We start from the raw sequence: 21289 nt of genomic DNA on the forward strand, positions 1-21289 counted from the left end.
AGTGTGTGTTTCTGGCCACCTGAGTGGGCACACAATACAAAATGATCATCTCGGCAATTAGCAGAGGAGGCTGGATTTCTGCCACGGGGGTTTCAAGCAACAACCTTCAGTAATCACCAATAGCAGCTGTCTTTGCTCACTGGCACAGAATCAAACACAGTGCCTGGCATCTGTTTACTCCCAACACCGTCCTGTTAAGTGGTATGAACTGTAGGAATAAACAAATCAGATCAGCAAAGTACTAACTTAGGCTTTGGTCTCTGTCTAAGCCAAGCCTCATTAAAGGTTCAGTTCAGTCCCCTTTCTCCCAGAGATCACCCACAACACACTCAACCCCGCAGCGGTAGGTTTTCTCCGTGAGGACCCTGCGTGATGGGACCCAGTTGTCCTCTCAACTGGTGACCTCCTTACTGACCTCACTACTTCAAAGAGGCTTTTTGAAGGCTCAGACCTCAGCCTGCATTGTGACTCTTCCCCCAACCTGAGCTGCTAGGCACAGAAAAGCATGGGGGTGGGGGTGGGGGTGCAAATATGGGGTGATATACGGCTTTACAATCAAATTGGAACTCAAATATTAGGCAGATTCCTGCTCTGGCATCAAATCTCCCCTTCCAGTCTGCACAGCCTCTTATTAGGGGAGTTGGGAGAGACCAGAGGGGAAGCCCCCTCTCTTTCGGACATACATGCAGACACACACACACAGTTTCCTAACTCCTTTGAAAGGAGCTGCAGACGAGAGAGAACAGACTCAGGCCTAGGGCACAATTCTGACCCTGGCCCCTGGGGTTATTCAGGACGCTCTTGATTTGCCTCTTCCAACCCTTAGCCTTTGACAACATCAGCAGAGCCCTTGGAGTGAATTCCAGCCTTTGTATTCACCCCAGGGCCACCAGTGAGCCCGCGGAGAACAAAAACAATGATGCCATTTATCTCTGTCCACATCTCAGGGCAGAGCAATAACCAGAGCGCCTTTGCTTTGCCTCTCAAACCTTCTTACTCAACATAGAAAATAAAAGTTTATACAATGCGTGGCCATCTGGGGATCCATTCCTTGCCTGGCTTTTGGTGTGCTTTGCAAAGAAGAAAGCATAACCAAGGCCTCAATCTTACAATTTGCAGGAAGGCTTTCTTATCCCTATGGGACTCTGCACTGGGGGGAAGAGCCCACTGTATGAGCCCAAAAGAAGCCTTGGGTCCATTTCCCCCCACTTATAGACCAGGAATTCATGAAGCAAGTGCTGTCAGGCTTTTCTTTGCTAAGCAGCATTGGGAGGGATTTGTCCTCATTCAGTTTCTAAAAGTCCAATATACAGCTCATGTCTGCATGTGCATTTATACCTGCTTAAATTTACTGCACAGTAAATTACTGGGTAGTAAGCAGGAATCGGCCAGCGTCTACATGTGCAGGCATTAAAGTGCATTAACGCTGTGTGTGGACTGCCTTGGCACTCTAGTTAGTCCCGTCAGTCCACATACACAGTGTTACTGCACAGTAAGGCGTCTACACGTGCATTACCATGCAGTAACTAATTGGGCGTAAATTTGATACCTGCATGATGCAGGTATCAAATTTATGCTCAAGTCAGTGTAAATGTCCATATTTACTGTGCACTGCAGGAGTGCACGTGTAGACATGCACCTGTACTGAGAAGTAATTTTAGTTATTGCGCAGTAAAAGTGCACATGTAGACGCTCCCACAGGGCCATAAAAGTTTCTTTGCCGAGAGAGAACTTGCTTGGTATAAGTGTTATTTGTGCCCTGCACAAATCCACATATAAGTCCCCAAATGTTGGCTGGAAAGGTATGGCACTATCATACACCTATGCGGATTCTCGGCGATGGTGGGTCCTGATTTAGAGCAGCTTCCTGAAGGCAGATGCTTGCGGTGGTCAGCCCTGAAGCTGAACTTCCTCTGTGGAGGCAAAGCATGAAATTCTACCCTTCATCTTCCCAGGAGGCTTCTGCCATTATAAACTCAATCTAGAGGAGATACATCATGCACCTACATGATGTTGGCCAAGTCATTTAATTTTTCCATGTCCCAATCCCCCAACTGTGTGATGGGCAGATAATTCTGTCCTTCCCCCACCCCCTGTTCAACTATTTTATTTAGATTATAATCCAGGACATGCCGTCACTATGTCTGCATAGAATCTAGCACAACGAGGCCTCTGTCTTGATGGGAATGTCTACATATTAAAGCAATATAAATAGCAATAGAGGTGAATTATTGCATCAGACCCTCATCCCAACCTCAGAGCCGCTGTGAAAGCCTTTCCAGAGTCACAGTTTTAATGACTGCAATCCTAATCTCTAAGAAATGTTGGCCCTTCCAGGTAAGAGATGTATTGGAGCCAACCTGTACATTTTTTCTACGGGTATACAACACAGGTAGGAAAATTCAAACAGTTGTGTGCCTGTGTGTGTCACAAGAACTGGATGCTGTTTATTATAAATGGAGGGGGTAAGATATTAAACTATCATCCTTATGAGACCAAGACTATGAGTTCTAGTCGTTTCACGTCCAGTTTTAATAGCTATTAGATTAAATCGTAAGCAGAGAGAAAAGGGGAAAGAGTGGTGGTGTGAAGACAGAGGCACAGTTTGGGTTAACAGAGTGAGTCCCTATGCCTGATGAAGGGTGTTTGTGCCCGAAAGCTTGCAAAGACATTTTTTTTCCAACTTCTTAATTGATCTAATAAAAATATCACATTTACCGAAAGAACCTGGTTACCAGCCTGCTACTCTCAGAAGCATCAAAGAAAACATGCCTGGGGAGTTCAGCTCAAGGTTAAGACTTTTCACCCTGCCTGAAAGGAAGTGGCTCCCTGGTTGCATCCTGCCAGTTCACACAGCAATGTGCTGCCTCTCCATATATCAATTTGCTAAATTGCCTCAATGTTTTTAATGGCATTGAAATATGGGGTCCAGGTGGTAATGAGAAATGAGTTGCTCTGCCAAGCCTTCAGCGACTCTCTGGGTGCTTTCATCACTCACCACATCAGAAATTTACCCTCACTTCCCCCTTCATCCGGCTCATGTGCGGCAGACCCAGTATGATCTAAAGGCAGCTTTTTGCAATTTAGAGAGAGGCTTCAGATCTTTGTCAAGTATTTGAGATGTTTCCGTTCTCCAGAAGAAAAAGGGAAGCATGTGCATTAGTCACACCCAGGAGAGCACTGCACACTTGGGTCCAAAGCCTGTGCTACAGCTCACACAATACAAGAAATGCGTAAGAAAAGGTATCCATTAAACACACCTGATCCTGGTCCTACTATGTGATCCTCCAGCAGCTATCAGACCACAGCACCCTGCATTGGAGTGACCCACTGGTGCCACTGCATCAGGACATACAGACCACGGCAGAGCAGCTTAACCTCAAGCCCAGGCCTGTTTAGGTAACAGCGGAGAGCAAAGGCCTGGCTCTTAAATGCAAAGCAGGAGCTAAACAAGTTAGTCTGCCTGTCATCACTGAAAGCAGGAAGATTCCTCTGTGCCAGAAGAGTGATGTCAGAAGAAAAGTATACAGTGAGTGCATGTGAGAGAGAGTTTGGTAATCCAAGGATATTCGGCTCCAGGAATCGAGCTGGTTTTCTGTGAGTTTGCTTTAAAGCCATGGTGCCTGACGTGGCTGCAGTGTATTCAGTAGTGCCTAACCTTTTCGCCCTGTGGACCAAATGGGTGATCTCAGGTCTTTCCATGGGCCAGATCCGGCTGGTGGACTAGATCCAGCTGCAGAGGGGTGCACAATCTGACCTTGAGCTATTCACCCAGGGAAGCAGGGAGTGGGGAAATGTGGGGCAGAGGGGAGCAGCCTGGACCTGATCTGGATGTGCAGTGTGGGGAGGGGGTCAGCGGCAAGGTGGAGTGGCCCTGATTGGGACACATGGGTTGGGGTCTCCTGGCCCCAATCTGGGTGTGGTGGAGGTGGAGGGGGGACACAACTGGGAGCAGCCCAGCCCTTATCCCACTGCATGGCGGGGCTGGATCCAGCCATGCACAGCTTCCATCGCTTCCCCACTGCCAATTTTTCTGACCCATGGGGATCCTCGTGGGCTCATGCCATGGCTTTGCAGGCCAGATTTGGCCCATAGGCCAGGGGTTGAGCCCCCCCTGCTTTAGACCAGTAACACAGCAGGTGACTTCACAGGAATTGGGGAGGAAAGAGGGAACAGTTGAGATTCACAAAATGCTAATGATGAACTAGCAGATGCGAGGGCTCACTCCCGATGCCCGACAATCCAGCCAGGGACCAGACACTTCCTTTTTTATTCACTCACACAGAAGAGCTTAGTGCTTTAAGGAACAGAGGCATTCCCAGCCTAACCAAGCGTCAGATCCTTAGTGAAGATAACTATGCAACGAGGGAAGAAAAAGGACAGGGAGTTTCCTTGTAGCAAAGAGGACCGGCATCCAGTCCTGTTTTTCTGAACAGAATCACTCTGGAAAGTGGTGGGAGCACCACACAGATGCTGCTACCACCACATACCTGCTCTTGATACATCATGCTTGCAGACAAAATGGGGTAGATTGGCAAGTGCCACGTTCATGGAAACCCCGGCCGCGCCCAAACAGAGAAAGGCTCAGCCTGACTATCTATGGCTGAACAATCATTTAAGGCAGCATTTGACACACAGTTTGCATTGGTGTCACGAGTCCCTCAACCAGAGAACAGTGCACACTTAGGGACACCGTGCCTGGCCTTGGCCTGTTTAAACAGGCTTCCAGGTCTGCAACCCCAGCCCCTTCCAGTCAGGGTCAGCTTTGTCAGTGTGACACTTGTGGGACCTCCACCACGGGCCTGTGTGCAATCTTTGCATCCCTTTTGGTGGCCCCGGGGGAACTGGAATGGCTGTGGATCTCTGCAATATAAGGGGAGCCCTTTCAGCCCGTATGATCGATGCTAGTACAGGTGGGCTTTTGTTCCACACTAGTGACTGGACAACTCCTTAGGTTAATGAATCAGCTATTGCCCTACGGGAATAGACTTAGTCCTTTAGCTCAAGGAGTAGAGACTTTGCTTTTTGGTTTTAGAGATTCTGGATTAAATCCCCATGAATGACCCAGGCAGTGGTATTGTTACAAACCCGTGCCATGAGATGTGGAACCTGAGATGAGACATGCAGATGTGGCTCCATCAAACTAGCTGAAACTCCAGTAGGGAACTGGATGTACACAGGGAAACCTCCAGTCCTTAGTCTCTTATCATCTAGTTCAACTTAGGGTGATGCCTGCTTGACACTACCACTGCCACCAACACATCTCCAGCTGACATTGCAAAACAGTTTGATCCTACATTATATGAGCTGGGGTGGAGGTGGAAAATGAACGAGTTCTTTAAGGGATCTACCTTAAGGTTTCCTTACAGCCTGAATAAATGAATGCAAAATATCTAGACGTTTCCCCACAGCTTAAAAGTACGGGACTCTTTTGGAAACAATGGCAAAGAGCCCCCCAAATAACTGACTGAGTTACATCTTTAGCTGGCACAAACCCACTCATGGAGCGATGCTGACTGGTAACAGCAGAGGATGTAGCCCAGTAATTTCACAGCTCTTAAAATTTGGCCCCTGGAAGATGCTGTGCACCTGCTACCCCTTCCACAGCAGAAACCCATTTCTTTAACCATAAAACAAAGGACTGTCCTCTCTCCTTTCTTTGTGGCATTTTTATTCTTTTGTTCAACAGCCCCTAATCCATTCCCGAATGTTTAATATCCCCAGTGTTCCCTTATGGCAGGTGCTTCTAAGAGACCGTTAATAATTGCCATGTGCGACTGTTCTTTATTCTAAGATGCAATGTGGTGGATTTCATTAGCTTGGCAGCATTTGGTCTGGATTTCTCTTGCATTTAGTAACTCGGTGGAAGAACAATGTGGACTGGCATTCATTCAGCTTGGAACAGTGCTCAGCCTGTAGCCTGTGATTGCATCTACAAAGTACAGGAGATTGCAAAACAGACCCCCTTCACACAGGAGCTCTGGTCTCCCATAGAGAGTGGCAGCTCAGCTTTCTCTAACATTATATCATAGCAAGTGGCTTTTGAGTTTTACCAAGGTGTCCTCTGAACAAAGAGCTGCTGTTGGAAAGCCAAGGCCTTCCTACTCCCCGTAAAACCCAAAACAGTTACCTGCCCCACAAAACCTGCTCATCCTACACTGTTGCTTCTGAAGTCAAACCGTGTTGCACATGTGAAATGGGGAAGAATGTATAACTGCATTTACCGTAGACCAGACAGCAACAGAAACCCGCCCCCATCCCCTCACATAGTGAGAAGTTCACCAGGGTTTTTAATATTTTTATTTTTTCTCATTAGACTAACAGCTGTCCTACTCAGTTAACCAAAATTGGGTTAAACTCATACTTTCTAATAATGAAGGGATGACTGTTTTTGCTCCCTTCAAGCTCCAGTGAGTGGAGGTCAGTTGTTTCTCAGGACTCTTATACTGCATGAGTCAGCATGGCATCTAGGAGCATTGATACTCATCCTCTACTTATGTTGTATTAGTTTAGAGTCAATAATGGACATCCCTGGGCAGGGTTTGTGTTCACATCAGTTAAGTTAGTCCTAGAACTTTGCTTATTCTGCAATGACTGAAAATTAGGAATAATGAATATGTTTAGCGAGTTGTCTCTCTAGCAAGGAAAGAGCACTGATACACTATGGGTCCCAATCCCGCATTATCAGCAACCGGATCTCCGGTACAGACATGTGCTCTTACATGGATTCCCACTAATGTCACAACTGCCATGGGATGCATTCTGCAGCACTCAAGCATGCTGCAGGCAAAGCAAATCAGTTTAAATGATCTTAAATGGCTCGGCAAAACATGCTCAAAATAGTTTAAGATAATTTTCTAAGGGAGTTGGATCAGAATTGTCATGACATCTGGGGATGCGTTGGGGTGGTCTGCGTTAATGGGGTTGCTGAATATATGTAATCTTGAGCTAGTATGCCAGAGCGGTTATATTTCAAGTCCAAACCACCTACCCTGGTATATATTGATTAGCTGAAAGATCAAGGCTTTATGCCAAGCATGGTGAGCAATCCAATAGTCTATTAAGTCAAATAGGCTATTAACTCAACTAAATAAGCAACCATCTAAATCTCAAATGAGTTGCAGCAGAAGGGAGGCCCAGATCCTAAAAAGGTGTTCAGGCACCTAATTTCCAGTGATTTTAACTGATTGATTCGTCAGCACACTATCAATTTCAGCTTGTGTTACAACAACATAATTTCGACTACTTTATAGCAGCAGAGCTTGGCTTGGAGAGCTGCCATTTATAATGATGAAAGTTCAGAAAGGATCCTTCAATGTGATTACCATAGTGAAAAGGGCAGCAGAAATGACTATTTCCTAAGAAGGAGGTTTGAATTGATGCAGGCCTGGTCACATTTTTTAAGGACTGTAAATTCAGATTACTTCTAGGGCCATATGAATTACAGGGTGAATTGAAAAGACCTTCATTTTCAGCCTCCAGGAAGCGCTCTCAAGAAAGAGGTTTCTTAGCATTGACAGGGGCAGAATTATTACAGAACATAATTGCAGAACAACAAAGGGTATTCTCTGGCACCAGACAAATGCACTCAATGTAAATTAGTTATCTAGTAGTCCCACTCTAAACAGTTCTTGGGAGAAAGCATGATTGAGCCATAACATCTGTCCGGTTGTTGTCATGCTGCTCTTGGCTACAATACCCTTGCCGCACAACAAGGCAGAAAGGAGGGTTTCATTCACAGCCTTCCCCAACCATCTTTTACAACAGCAGATGTTCCCTTCCCCTACTTATAAGTCTACCAACATATGCTGAACTGGAACATCAGAGGGTCTGTCTACATTGGGTCCTTGGCTCTCCCACTCCCATAAAGCTGAACCTGAATGCAGTGGTGAGGATTATTCCCCACTGTCCCTCTCAAGCATGCAGGAGACATAGATCTTACCAATGATGGCATCCATTGCCCTGAGGGTGGCTTACTGCCTCTTTCTAGGTACATCTACATGTGCATTTATTATGCAGTAATTTACTGCACAGTAAATGCACATGTAGATGTGCCCAGAAAGAGGTTTTTAGGCCAGTGTCTACACTTGCAGCCATTAAAGCTAAGTAACGCTGTGTGTGTGGACTGACTTGAGACTAAAGTTAGTCCCAAGTCAGTCCACACACACACTGTTACTGCACAGTAAGGCATCTACACATGCATTACTGAGCAGTAACTCATCGGACGTAAACTTGATACTTGCATGATGCATGTATTAAATTTCTGTCCAAGTTGTAGTAAGTCACCATAGTTACTGCACAGTACGGACGTGCATGTGTAGACATGTGCCTGTACGGCACAGTAATTTTCGGTTACTGCAGTAACTTAAATTACTACACAGTAAATATGCATGTGTAGACGTGCCCTCTAGGTTTAACACGTGAGCAGGAGCACTGGGAACATGGTATAGACATACCTACAATGTCATGATATACCTCTAAATAGTTAAATGACACTATAAACTCGAGTGAACAAACTCCACCGAGATAGCTCTGAGGTGTGTACTAAGCATACACCTCGGCTTTCCTGTTACACCCAAGGCCAAACAGGAGGCCATTCAAATTGAGTTAACTATTAAAAGATGCTAGTTAATTAATACTGATTGCAACCTCAGCTCTTTCTTCTACAGCCTCCATACAGTGACATAGCCAGAAACTTTGTGGCTTTTCAAAAATCAGCCAAACAGCAGAGATCAAGAGAAAAGTCAAGTAAGAGTGTAGGCAGACGGTTCTTTGGGTGAATCTGATAATTTTTATTAGACCAACTTAAATAGCTGGAAAAAAAATTTCTTAGCAAGCTTTTCAGTTTAAAAATCCTTTGTCAGGCTGAGGAAGCATTGCTTTCTTGATTATCCAGTTTCACTGCCATGTTATTGCTCTTATCTTTCACTCTTAAGTTGCTTTTGTATAGGGCAGAGAACGGCTAAGACATAACTTTATGCAGGCAAGGCGTGTATACTTTTGTCGCTCTGCTCAGAGCTGTGAAGGCTCTAAGTCCAAAGGCGCTTGTTTTAAAGTGAGCATGCAAAGAACAAATTTTAAGTCTTTTGTCCACAGGAAGAGAGAGTGAAATTAATGCTTTTCAGAAGAAAGTAGTTTCCTGAGTCAACAGAGCATCCCATTTCATTCTCAAAAGCTAGAAACAGTCATACCGCTAGTTAGGGTTAGAAAGATATGAAGTTACCTGTACTACTTCTTTGACCAGGGTCTTGTCAGTCCCAGTTTTGGCTCTCTGCAGGCCGCTAACGCTCTCTCCAATCCAAGTGATCAGGGCAAACTTGACTCGCTTGCTCATGGCATCCCCAGTGGTAAATCGGATGAACCCGAACAACCTGATGTCATCTTCAAAAAACAAAGAGGAGATATCATTAACACGGAGACAAGCAAAGAAACTTTGCCAACCATATCTGAGCACAGCCAAGAACAAGGGCTCCTAATCTGAATTCCAGTTATTTGATAGCAACGCTCTGGAGTAATAGGATAATAGACGCTGTTGTAACATGGGAGATATGTGCCCTTCTCTGTAGGAAATGCCCCTTTAGTGTTAGATCTGCTTCTTGCAATGAACAAGCGTTATCTGGCTGGCCCAAGTCCACCAGGTTACCCGAGCATGCTGCCACATTGTAATTAAAACACTTGCAATGGGCAGGTCATTGAAGTCCACAGAGCTTACCCAGATGATGTACTTAGCCTGTGGCAAGGAGGTCAGGAAAGGGAAGACATCTATCACTGTAACCTCTATCTCAATAAGCGGCTTTGGGAAGGCAGGAATCGACACACAAAAGGCAGCATGCTTGACAGCAAGCTGCTGGCTGAGTTAGGAAGGGTGCAAGCTACTCAATACACAAAGTCTGTATAAAAGGGAAGACTGCAGCAAAGCACCTCCCATATCCACCTTTCACTCCTTACCACCCACAGATGAAAGAGGACCCTCAGCCCCTTAACTCTGAAGACTACCGTAAGCCTCACTTCAGAAAGCAGCTTTTGCTCTGCTATGCCGAACTAAAGCACAGCTCTCTCCTCTCTGCAGCGCAGACAGAAGTTACAGAAGACAGTCTGTTTCGAACTGTCGTCATCTGACCCCTCGGTCAGATTTTCATCCGATCGGCCGCTTTTGAAGCTGTCTGCAGCCGTGCACTTACTGGGTCAGGGCTATAAATTGCTTTCTGTGGCTGGATCAGGTGAAAAGTGTCACTTCTGTTCACACACACCCCTGGAGTCTGTCAGATTTGGGGTTTCTTTTCTGCAGGATGACTTACCAGCTCATTGCTGAGCGCATTTGCAGTTGCAGATACATAGTACCACCCTCTCCACTCTTTTCCTTAGAGCATGTGGGAGGTGGGAACCTACAGCAGCTCTGACCCTACGATGGAGATGGACAGGTTTGCCAGCATTCTCGTTGCTGCTGCTTCCCTGGTTTCTATACATCACTCGCAAGAACTTTTAATGAAGCAAGATGATGCTGAAAAGCAGCATGAACTAGCCAGTTGGGAAATGGAAACGTCTTCTCCAAAAAAAGGAAAACATTTGTCTGTTTGATATTTTTTTCAAACCTTTCCTCTCTCTCTTTTTTGCCTCCAAATTTTGTCTTTTTTGCCAGCGGTTGGCAACGTTTTCTGGCAGGGGGCTGGAACGGCCCAGCTCGGGTCCTAGACAGGCTGGCACCAAGACCCTCCTGGTGCTGCCACTGCCATTGCCACTTCTCCTAGTGGCCTGGCCACAGCACAGGGAAAGCTTCCTTCACCAGCATACCACCAAATCCCCTGGCTCTGTGGGTTGGATCCACTGGCTCTGCGAGCCGGATGCACGCTACAAGCTATAGGCTGCCAACGCCTGCTTTCTGCCATTGAAAAAGGAAAACTGAAAAATCAGTGTTTTTTTGTTTTGTTGAAAAATTGGAAGAAAAAAAAAAACCCAACCCCAAACCCTGAAAACTTCTTGTGTATTTCCAATTCTGAAAAAAGTTATCATTTCTTTCTCTGTTCAGCCGGTTCTCTTGAAAGACAACCCTGACCAGGGAGAGCCATGCACATCAAACTGTGCACGAACAAGCATTTTCTGTCTCTAGAAGAGGCTTATTACTGGCCAGACCTGTGGCGAGAAATTTTAATTCTCAGCAGCAAAGCATCTCTTTGTCAACAACTAATTAAAGCCATAAATGAATCAGGAGCAAGAGGAGGGATATAGATAGTAAACCTCCTTGGTGAAGAGACGGTGCAAATCCTCTGATGTTACTATTTATATGGGCTGGAGGACTAAAGAAACACCTTGCTCTGTCAGAACTGATGGTGAATTGCTATCGCAGATGACACAGAGTCGTGTTGTGCTGGGACCTGCGCTGTGGTTCCTATAGAGATACAGGGAACATGGGACAAGAAGAAAACCCCTGGGCCACTGAGACCAGTATCTATTATCACAGGCAAGCATAATCTCTTTCATCAATTTATCAAGACCATATTAAAAATAATTAGCTTTTTTTGCTCCTAGTAGAAGGCAGTTGTAGAACCTCACTGCCTCGATGGTTACTTGGAAGCATGCCCATATAGATGATATTATTATGATGATACATGCATAATACATGATAGTTGTAAGATAACACTTTGTGACAGCAGCCAGAGAGCTTAGCCTTGTGGAGGGACTTTATTTTGACCTGTAACCCACAGAGTTGCGGCTACAGTTGAAAACATATTTGTCAATGGAAGCGCAGGAGAAGAGGCGTGCAACTTTTTGCCTGCCTACATATGCATGCCTGCTAGCTTAGACAGAGGGCAAGAATTAGTGAATGCAATTCGAGGCGAGTTTGTGATCCATGACATCACTCGCTGTCTTGCTGAGCTGCCTGTGACATCACTATATTATAGTCTAATATGTTTAACAAATGCAAGAAAGGAGACGTAGGAGAAGAAAGGGATGGAGGATAACTGCTAGGAGGGCAACAATAAGAGCCGTGGGGCTTTCCAGCAGAGTTCAGACAGAGTTAGGTAGCTTTCCAGCCATCTAGTGACAATCCCTGAGCGGAACCAGCTGAGTTTCACAATGACTCTGAAGCATGTCTGCAGTGATAACAGAATCCGGGAATAAGTGCTTCCATATTCATAGACTTCCTCTTTCCAAGCTAATCAGTCCTACCCTGCCAAATCTTTTCATTGTGCGAGAAGTCATCGTCAGCAGCATCTGTTCCAGCTCCCCTCCCCAACTAAAAACCCGAGGCATTTTCATTATCTCACCTCCGCTCCAGGGGAAAAAAGAAAAAAAAAAAGCTTAAATTAGCTCTAAGACATAGATGTCCACTTCTTCCTGTTGATCATTTGTTGTTGTTGTTTGTTTTTGCTCTTTTTAACAAATGTTAGAGGAACAGCAGGTTTCCTCTGGAAGAGGAAATCCTGCCTAATTCCATACAGTCATCTTCTAGTCACTAAGCCTCCACTACAGCCCGAAGGAAACAAAAGAGCATTGTTAACAGAGCTGGATGTAGCACAGACAGTGACTGTCTTTGGGAAGAATTCATTCACAGAGTTGGTAAGGTGTAACCACAGAAACCCATTTGCTACTAGTGCTGCCGTCTCTATTTGAAGTGCAACTGTATGGTACCAGGAGTGGAACAGATGCCTTGTAAATAATTATACCATGAGCACTTTAATTAACATCACTTAATTTCTTTCTCTAAACTCTGTTCCTCACTGATAGGCAGTAGTTTCCATTCGATTTCCTTGATGATATTCCCCCTTTTTATCTAGGTATGTAATGGCGCTAACATTTCCGCACCATGCAGAAAGGCAATGCTCTAACATGAGTAAAAAATATAAAATAAAATGATTATTTGCAAAAAATAAATGTGTTGGAGAAAGGCTGATGGTTCTTAAGCCGGTGGCTCTAACAAATGGCAGGCCAAAGCCATTCTGAGATAAGGCTATCACGCCTCCCTTTACCGCTCCTAACCGTCCCCAGGTACAGAAGGAGTCTTGTGACAGATGTCTCTGTCCCTGATATATCGTGTTATGAGTGCCTCAGCCCAACAGAGTGAATTATGGATAGGAAGTGGTACATTGCATCAATCATTTCCTGACTCTTATTGCTTTCAATCTGGATTCATTCATGTCTCCTGAATGCTCGAAGAAAACTGCACGTGTGAAAAGCACAATTCTTCACCACTTCTTCAACATAGTCTTGAATGCACATATCCTTGGCTAGGCTACAAAATGAATTCAATTTACCATCCCCCTCATAACCTTGGTAGTAAATACAAATGAGCCACAGAAAAAACAGTCTTTGCTGTATGCTTTCTGAAGCATCCACATCAAGCTATGACATCAAGCTATTTTATTGGGACGTCACAAGGCAAGTATATTACTACAGCGATACAAAGGAAAGAGTAAGAGCAGAGCTTTTCCTTTAAAAGGCGTTCAGATTGCTTTTGGTTTACTCTGGAGAAGGTTTCTGGGTGGTATCTCTTCTAAGTGCTCTAAGGAAATCTTTTTCATATTAGAGTTAATTCAAACAACACTTTAAACCCATGTGGAGTCTATGAATCTATGGTATATAGCTTCAATATGGTGCTAACTGTTAGGGCCACGTGTTTATATCAAGGAGAAATGGGCAGCTAAGGTTTTGCTTTCCAAGCTGTGAATGCCATGAGGCCAGTTCTTCAACTTTTGTAAGCTGTCATGTATCAGCTGAAGTCAGTGGAGATGCGTTAAATGACACCAGCTGAAGTTCTGTATTTGAGACGTCACAGGACACATCTACACATGCATTAACGCGCCATAGTTACTGTGCATTAAGTTTCATATGCATAATAACAGGTACTAACTCAATGTGCTAGTAACTGGTGGTACTGTGCAGTAGCACCAGCACACGCCTTTTAAGTGACGCTAATGTGCACTAGACTAATTCTACTGCGCATTAGCACGGCTTTTGCTGTGACACACTAATGCACAGTAGAATTAGTTTACTGCACATTTAGCATCTCATGTAGATGCGCCCACACTTTCTTTCCCCTTTATTCCAATGAAAAGCAAAATATTTTCTGCTTACTCTCAGCAAAACCAATTTTTTGTAAATCCAGAAAGCTTTTTTTTTTTTAAATGGCTCTCAATGTCCATATTTTGGTTAATTCATGAACGGTAAAATACATCTGCTCCTATGAAAACCCAGCTAGGCTGGGGGAAAAAATGGAAAATGTAAAGTAATCCAACCAAGAAATCTATAGAAGCTTAATTCCAGTAACACATGGCTTCTCTGCATTCAAATCCTGGCACATCTGCAACTATGTTTTTAGAAACCATTGGGGGAAAGTAATTATATATAAATAGCCCATAGTAACAGCCTAGTGAGCTCTCAATGAAACCAAAGGGAGTTTGGCATGCTAAGGTGGTATCACACAACTAAATGCTGTTATAGCCTCTAGTCCCAAGGAACACCATGGAGTAGGAAACGGGACACTCAGATGTGGCCGTCTCATGGCCTTGGAGATCCATTTTGACCCAGGTGCACTAAACACGATGTTATGCAGCCTAGACACATCCCCAGTGCCAGGGGAACGCTGAATTAAATGAACCAGCTGGCAAAGGCTGAAAATCCCTAGTCATTTAGCATCCAAACATTTGGTTTCCAGATAACAGGATGCAAGCACTCTTTCCCTTTGACTTTGTGTGATGCAAGCTAAATGTGCGGTATTCACAAAGAGGAAGCAAAGATCTCTGAGTTGCCGTTTTAGAGCTCTGTGACAAGGAAACACAGTGGGAACGGATGTTGTCTGAGAGAAGCTTGCTGGTGGTGACACCTGGAAAGGAAGGGTAATGGGCCTAATTTGCAAGGGAGAAATAGCCCAGTATCTGCAACTTGGCTGGAAGCTGTTCTTCACCACTTAAACCTCTGTTCTGCATGCAGACACCTAAACCTTTTGAACCACCTGACATGGATTGTGCTTGGGGCACCCACCCCTACCTTCTCATCACCCAGGCCTTCACCTCTGTACAGCTCTTCTCCGACACTAGTCTTCCTCTGCTAGCAGAGCAGTTCATCCCTGACATAGCGTAGGCCCTTGGGCCTTGACTCAAAGCCCACTGAAGTCATGACTCCTTCCCCTGACTTTAACAAGTTCTGGGTAATGCCGTCCATCATCATTACAGACAAATGCAAACGTTTAGCATCGACACTCTAAATAAAAGCCAACGTGTAGGAAAAACCAAAATTCATTCCCCTCTAACAGCCAACTGCAGACACGTACATTTTGCACATCAGACATAGAGAGCCATCAGCCAAAGCTGAATTTCCTGGCCTTCTCCCATCAATGCAGAAAAGGTTAACGGAAGTCTTCAGGACCTGTTACCCTAGGGGTTGTCTGAAATGCAAACTACAGTCCAGCCCTGTTGCAGCTAAGCTATTTGTTTCTTGTAACAGTCACATGCCAGACTGAGAGCACCTCGGCAGGGGCACGCTTATGCACGACAAGCACAGCATCTTGACCTTCGATGCGGGCCAGGAGAAAGCAAACTTCAAAGTCAGGAAAGCTCCACATTTATGAAGGCTGCTGAAGTGCGGATGGGGCCTGGATTCCCCACCCTTGCCCAAAATCCACCCGAACGTCCATTGTCCATACCTCAAGTTAATGCATCCCAACAAAACATTGATTTATCATTGCTTAACTGTACAAAGGAACCTCTGAGAGTCATAAATGGGGAATAACCTCTATGTAATTGGGCTCCCTCACTAGTCCTTGTGGTCACAAACTGGAGGCATTGAATGATAGGTGTACCCTGCGGCCTATAGGAGAATATGGGAAGCAGAGCTTAAGCCAGAAGAGGCTGCTCTGATGCTGGGGCCCCGAAGGCCCTCCGAACAAAGGGAGCATCAATTCCTGCCCCATATGGGGATGGTGGCACTCAGAACAATGGGCACAATGTTTAAATTACAGACTCACTGAACACACACAATCAAATGTGGTTGCCCTTTCAGATGAAGTTTACCTGATGCTGCTGCCACTAGAACTCGCAGGGAAGTACCCTACAAATACAGCACTGAACGTCTGGGCCCCAGATGGCCATAGGGAAACGGCAGTCAAACAGATGCCACTTTTATCTGATCCTCTAAGGAGGGACACACACAGCCAGGGAAGGGCGGGAGGCTCTGCAGATGGGAACACAGTGTGAACATGAAACGCACACGCACACAAAAAATTGCCATAAGGATGGGTCATCGGTTTTCATGGGTTTGTCCCTTAAATTTTGAAAGAAAACAGAACTTAAGTGAACTTTACAGGGGAAAAAAGCAGTAAGGAATCGGTATTGTTGCACCTAAATCTGCAGGCAGATGCAGAGTGATAAAGCATAACTTCGGCATATAACTCATGAGCTTGCTCAAGTGCTTTTGTAAATCCCAGACACGTGCCTACATCTTTAGGTACGGAAATACCTTCAGAGATCTGGCCCGAGATCCTCACCTCCCAAATTCTAGACTTACTGATTATAACCTTCCTGTCTATGAAAGAGGTTACAAGCTCAAGGGTGCCTGAACTACCTCTCACAAGTTTATTCCCAGTACTGATATCCACCTCAAATGCTTTAAACGGCATTTACTTCACACCACAGGGTTTCCTTCTCCGCGCACTGACTGCACATTGCCACCAGCCTGATCTTTACAGACACATGAATAGCTCTTCCATTTCATGCTGCATAGCAATTTTTTATTGGTACTGGGCCTTGCCAGCCCAAGTAATCCTTTTGTCAGAGCCATAGAGAGAAACAACCATTTACAAGTGGGGGGCACGAGATCTCCCAACCTATACTTAATTGCCTTGCACCCATCCATAAATTAAAACAAACTGCGTATCAAGGCTAGGCCACGCTCTGTTTCTTTAGTAATAATCACGAGAGGCCAAAACAAACTGACATCGGGTCTCAGTTGGAGTCTGACGTCATTGCGACACGGACAAAACCTTAAATGCATGTTTCCGACCGATGTCGTTTTAGTTCAGAATCCAAACTGGGCATCACTTCCCTCCTTGGCAGTCTATTCACCAGCCCAGTTTTGCCTTTCAAATAAAAACACGATTCTGCCTACCCTCCTACAAAACAACCTTCAAACTTTTACTGGGGTTTCTGGCTCTGCATTGAGCAATTCAGCTTTTTGTCTAAAAGCATATCGATGGCACGAACTGTTAAATGCCAAATTAATGCTATGCCTGGACCCATGCCATCTGCCCAGGCAGGAGCTGTGTTTGCAAAATGAAATGGCTCAAATGCCTTGAATTAAATTTTTGGTTAATACAGAACCAAGGTACCAGTGAATCCCACTGGTGAGGGAAGAATAATTTGTTCCCCACATTTTCTTCCTATTCAAAAATTGCACCCACGGATCTGCAGCATCCCAGAACAACGGAGCGGGAGAAGTATCAAAGTTTATGTGATATTGTATGCAGCTGTAGGCAGGCAAGCATCTGTAGTATCTGGGGAATTTATAATCTTCAAGTATGGATGAAGGGAGTTTTCTGGAGGTCTGCGGAGAACTGGCTGGTCACAGGGTTTGTCCTCTAGATGTTAAGCCACATGAAAGAAAGCCAAAACTACAGTGCCGGCTGTCCTAATTCTCCCCATGTGGGCAACCGGACAAAGATTGTGGGATACCCACTGGGCAGGCACGTGGTTCAACCTCATTGTGAAAGAAAATGATGATCTCCATGAAAAAAACAGCCACTCATTTTGATGCAGTCCGTGCTATGTGCAAGGCAGAAGGTGCAAAAGGCAAGCAACCTGTACGGCCCCCAGCGAGAGCACTGCACTTCCGGTGTCTGTGAGTCAAAGGAATTAGCACGTCCTGACTCCGCCTGCCCTATCATTTAACACCCAGGAGGAAAGCAATATGTACAGCACGCCAAAAGGTGCTTTTAATAAGAGCAGCTATTAAAGAAAGCAGGAGCCGCAGATGCTTTACACTTGAGCGGAGTTGGAACAGATGGGTTGGTAAGTGGAGCACGGCAAACTTGCACCGAGGCGCCTCAGCCTACGCGGCAAGCTGAGGTTTTGTATTCCAGCTCCCACTCTCACCTTCAACAACTGAATCACTCGCGGCTCCACAAAAGGCAGCTGCAGTATTTTGTGGCTCTGGAGCTGGTATTTTTCAGGCAACAGGAATTCAAAACAAGGAAGTTTACTCTGAAGCCCAATGCACTTTTTTTCCTCTTTGAGCCACATCTATCAGCTGCAGTCTTGGGCAGCGACTTAATGCAGGCCCCGCTCTGCAGCAGGAAGGCAGGGGAAATGTTTATCGTTGATTTTTTCACTGATTGTGTGTGTGTGTGTGTGTGTATTTCATCAGCTTCCTTCTGTAGTAACAGTTGCCACCTTGCTTCCAGATGGGAAGGGAAGCTCTAACTTCAGAGCTGGCACCAATTTTGTTTTTTGACTGATGTCTAGTGGTCCGACTCGGGCTGCTTGCACAGATGGAGTCACTAAAACTTGCAGATCTTCCTTCCCCAACTCATGCAGCATCCGTTAATTTGTGGGTGGAGGAAGTTCCTTTCTGATACTTAGCCAAGAGCCGGTACCTCTGAACTTGCTTATGATGTCTTAAAGCTTCCAGCACTTGCACTTCAGAGAGATGGTACTGTCAAGGGTTGATCTCCTCTTGCCGGCTTTTATTTGGGGATATAACCCTTCAGGGACAGCCTTAAGGGCAACTGCACACAGGTCACTGCTCTAATGGGTGTTATGCTAAGGCCAAGGTCTACCCTGGTGATGCCTCTTATCTGAAGCTGTGAAGATGTTGTAGAGTTAGTAGGGTCAATGCAGCCATGGGGAATTCATTGAGGGAAGATGGGGTGAATGCCTTCATCTGTCTGCGTGCATCCAAGTGCCTGCCTAGCAAATGGCTCTGCCACGCATAGCGCAGGCAAGAACATGAGATAAGGTCAGGGTCCTAAGAGGTGTCCAGCATTGGTCCTTACATAGGCAACCCTGGATTATCACCTGGCTCTGACAAAGCCTCCTGCCTCCGTTTACTCCACAGAACTATGTCCTTTGTGACAAAGGGGAGAACCACTCAACGGGAACAGTCACAATCTCCCCAGACAAAACTGCAAGGGTCAGGTCAGACAACCCGAGAGATTTACGCTTAAAAAATGCATCACAGAAAATATTAAGTGTGGAAAGGTTTGTCCGCGACACTCAGAGGCCTGAGGAAGCTGTTCAGTCACCCTAATCACAGGAGAAGGGGAGAAATAATGAAGATCCCTCAGCTATTCATCAATCACCCTTGAACCACCCGTAGCTCCATAGCTGACCCTCTCCTGAACCGCATCAGTGTGAGATTCACAAGTGCGGAGCGCCCCGAAATCCCAGTGCCGTCAGCGGTCAGTTCAACACTTTTGGGGAAAAAATTCTCAGAAGCGTCCTCACTTCAGCTGACGCCCTTTGGCACATCTGGCATAAATACCCCTTCCGCCTGCTGATGCCTCTCATCCTCATTCTTATAAGGTCAGAGATCAAAAGAGCTGTATGTCCCCGGATCAGGAATTGCAACACATTCATGGTAAATACATGAATTGAACCGGATCAGTGCTTGATTTGGAAACACATTTTCCTTGAAAAGCACTTGAGAACAATTGTGGATTTCGTAGGAGGTACCCATAACAAGCCAATACAATCCCACAGCCCTGCCATGTAGACTCCTTGATAAAGCACATTAAAACTTCCCAAGCACTAGAGTCAATTTTTTCCCTGGTGATGCCTATATTCTATTTAGAAACCTGTTCTTTCCCCCTACTTAAGTCCATGGAAATTTCTCCACTGAATTCAATATAATGGCAGCAGGCCTGAGGCTGGTTGGGCCAATTCTGGCCGGATAAGACCCCCCCCCCCCGCTTCACAATACCCACTGAAAGTCCTAAGGACCGTTATACTACCATTTCCCTCGCCCCCTAAAGGGAGAGAGATTGTCCAGCCTCCACAATACAGGTATGACAGAAGACTAAAAATCAGACATGGGATGGATGAGCTAAGGAAGCCCTGCCAGAATTACAGGGCAATGCTTTGAAATGAATTCTGGCTAGCACTGAATCGAATAGCAACATATACATCACATCTCTTACCTTATGCCTTAATGGAAGGACCTAGATCCAGGAGAGGGAAACAGCCCATACGGGAGACTTTGAAAGTTGGGTAATTCTGATAAACATTTCAAGCAGCAAAATCAGACATAATTCAGTGCTTCCTGGTTTTCTACATGACACCTTGCTTTAATCTCCCGCTGCACTGACACAACTGAACATGCAGCTGCCACGTTTGAACCCGGGACTGCCACTGCTGGGATTAGGCATTTCCAATTGTTTTCAAGGCTGGTTGTTTGTTCATGCAAATCTTTTGGGTCGTTTCTCACTCTATTTGTTCTGAGGTTTTGTGTTTCCAAACCAATGCTGCGCTCATTTTAATTGCAGAGCTACTTTGGCACTATTCAGAGACTGTATTGGAGAAGGTCCCTGTCTCAGAAAAGCCAGGGAGGGTCATTTCGATTGTTTTAAGCATGCTGTTTTGTAAAAAAAAAGATGAGTTTGGCCCAATGATTCATAAGGGGAATCTTCTCCCTCCAATAAAAGATTTAATCCTCTAATGAACTGCAGATTTTAACAATAGGATCTGAGCTAATAGAAGAGTTTGCCCCAGCTTATCCAGATGCTGGGAAAGCATTGAAAATTACCTCATCCATTGTACAGGAAAGGGGGGGAAAACCCCTCTGCACAAGACTTAAGTTTACGGAGGAAACAAAGGAATGACTCGATTCCAGAGTTTAGCTGCTATGGGAGTGCCTTGTGCTAGTTCGACCCTGTGCACTGAAACAATCAGACCCCGTTCCGCTTTACACAAGTTCACAAGTTGCTGCCAGTTCTTTTCCCCCTTTGTAATGGGCACAAAGGCATATCAAACCGCTTTTCACATTCACAAGCAACTAGACCAGCCTTACCTGTGCATTTCCTTGTAAATGCTTCATAGTCTGTTCCTTGGTCTCCAGGGACTATTGTGGACCCGTCATATTTAAAAGTCACCCTTTGGGAGAGGGAAAGAGGAGACGGTAAAACGTGACTGTTTGAACGGGGTCGGCGCTTTAACCAGGAATGTTAATACATTTCACAGACAAGCAGGGATTGCAGTAAATCAGAGGGATTACTAACTTGTAGCACTCTATCAGGCTCTCTAAATCGGTGCATTGTACTGTGTCAACGTTCACGACCAGACAATCACCCTCTCCCCAATATTTA

General features: G+C 45.3%; 1 protein-coding gene across 1 annotated transcript in view; it reads right to left on the minus strand.

Moving 5' to 3' along the window:
- Window positions 1-21289, minus strand: part of COTL1 (coactosin like F-actin binding protein 1) — a 28263-nt gene that overhangs the window by 6344 nt on the left and 630 nt on the right. The window contains exons 2-3 of the mRNA XM_014609295.3: window positions 20995-21077; window positions 9224-9381 (exon numbers count right to left, since the gene is read on the minus strand). Of these exons, the coding sequence (XP_014464781.1) occupies window positions 9224-9381; window positions 20995-21077 (241 nt within the window). The remainder of the gene's footprint in view (window positions 1-9223; window positions 9382-20994; window positions 21078-21289) is intronic.

Source organism: Alligator mississippiensis, chromosome 10, assembly GCF_030867095.1.
Source record: "Alligator mississippiensis isolate rAllMis1 chromosome 10, rAllMis1, whole genome shotgun sequence".
Lineage (NCBI taxonomy): Eukaryota > Metazoa > Chordata > Crocodylia > Alligatoridae > Alligator > Alligator mississippiensis.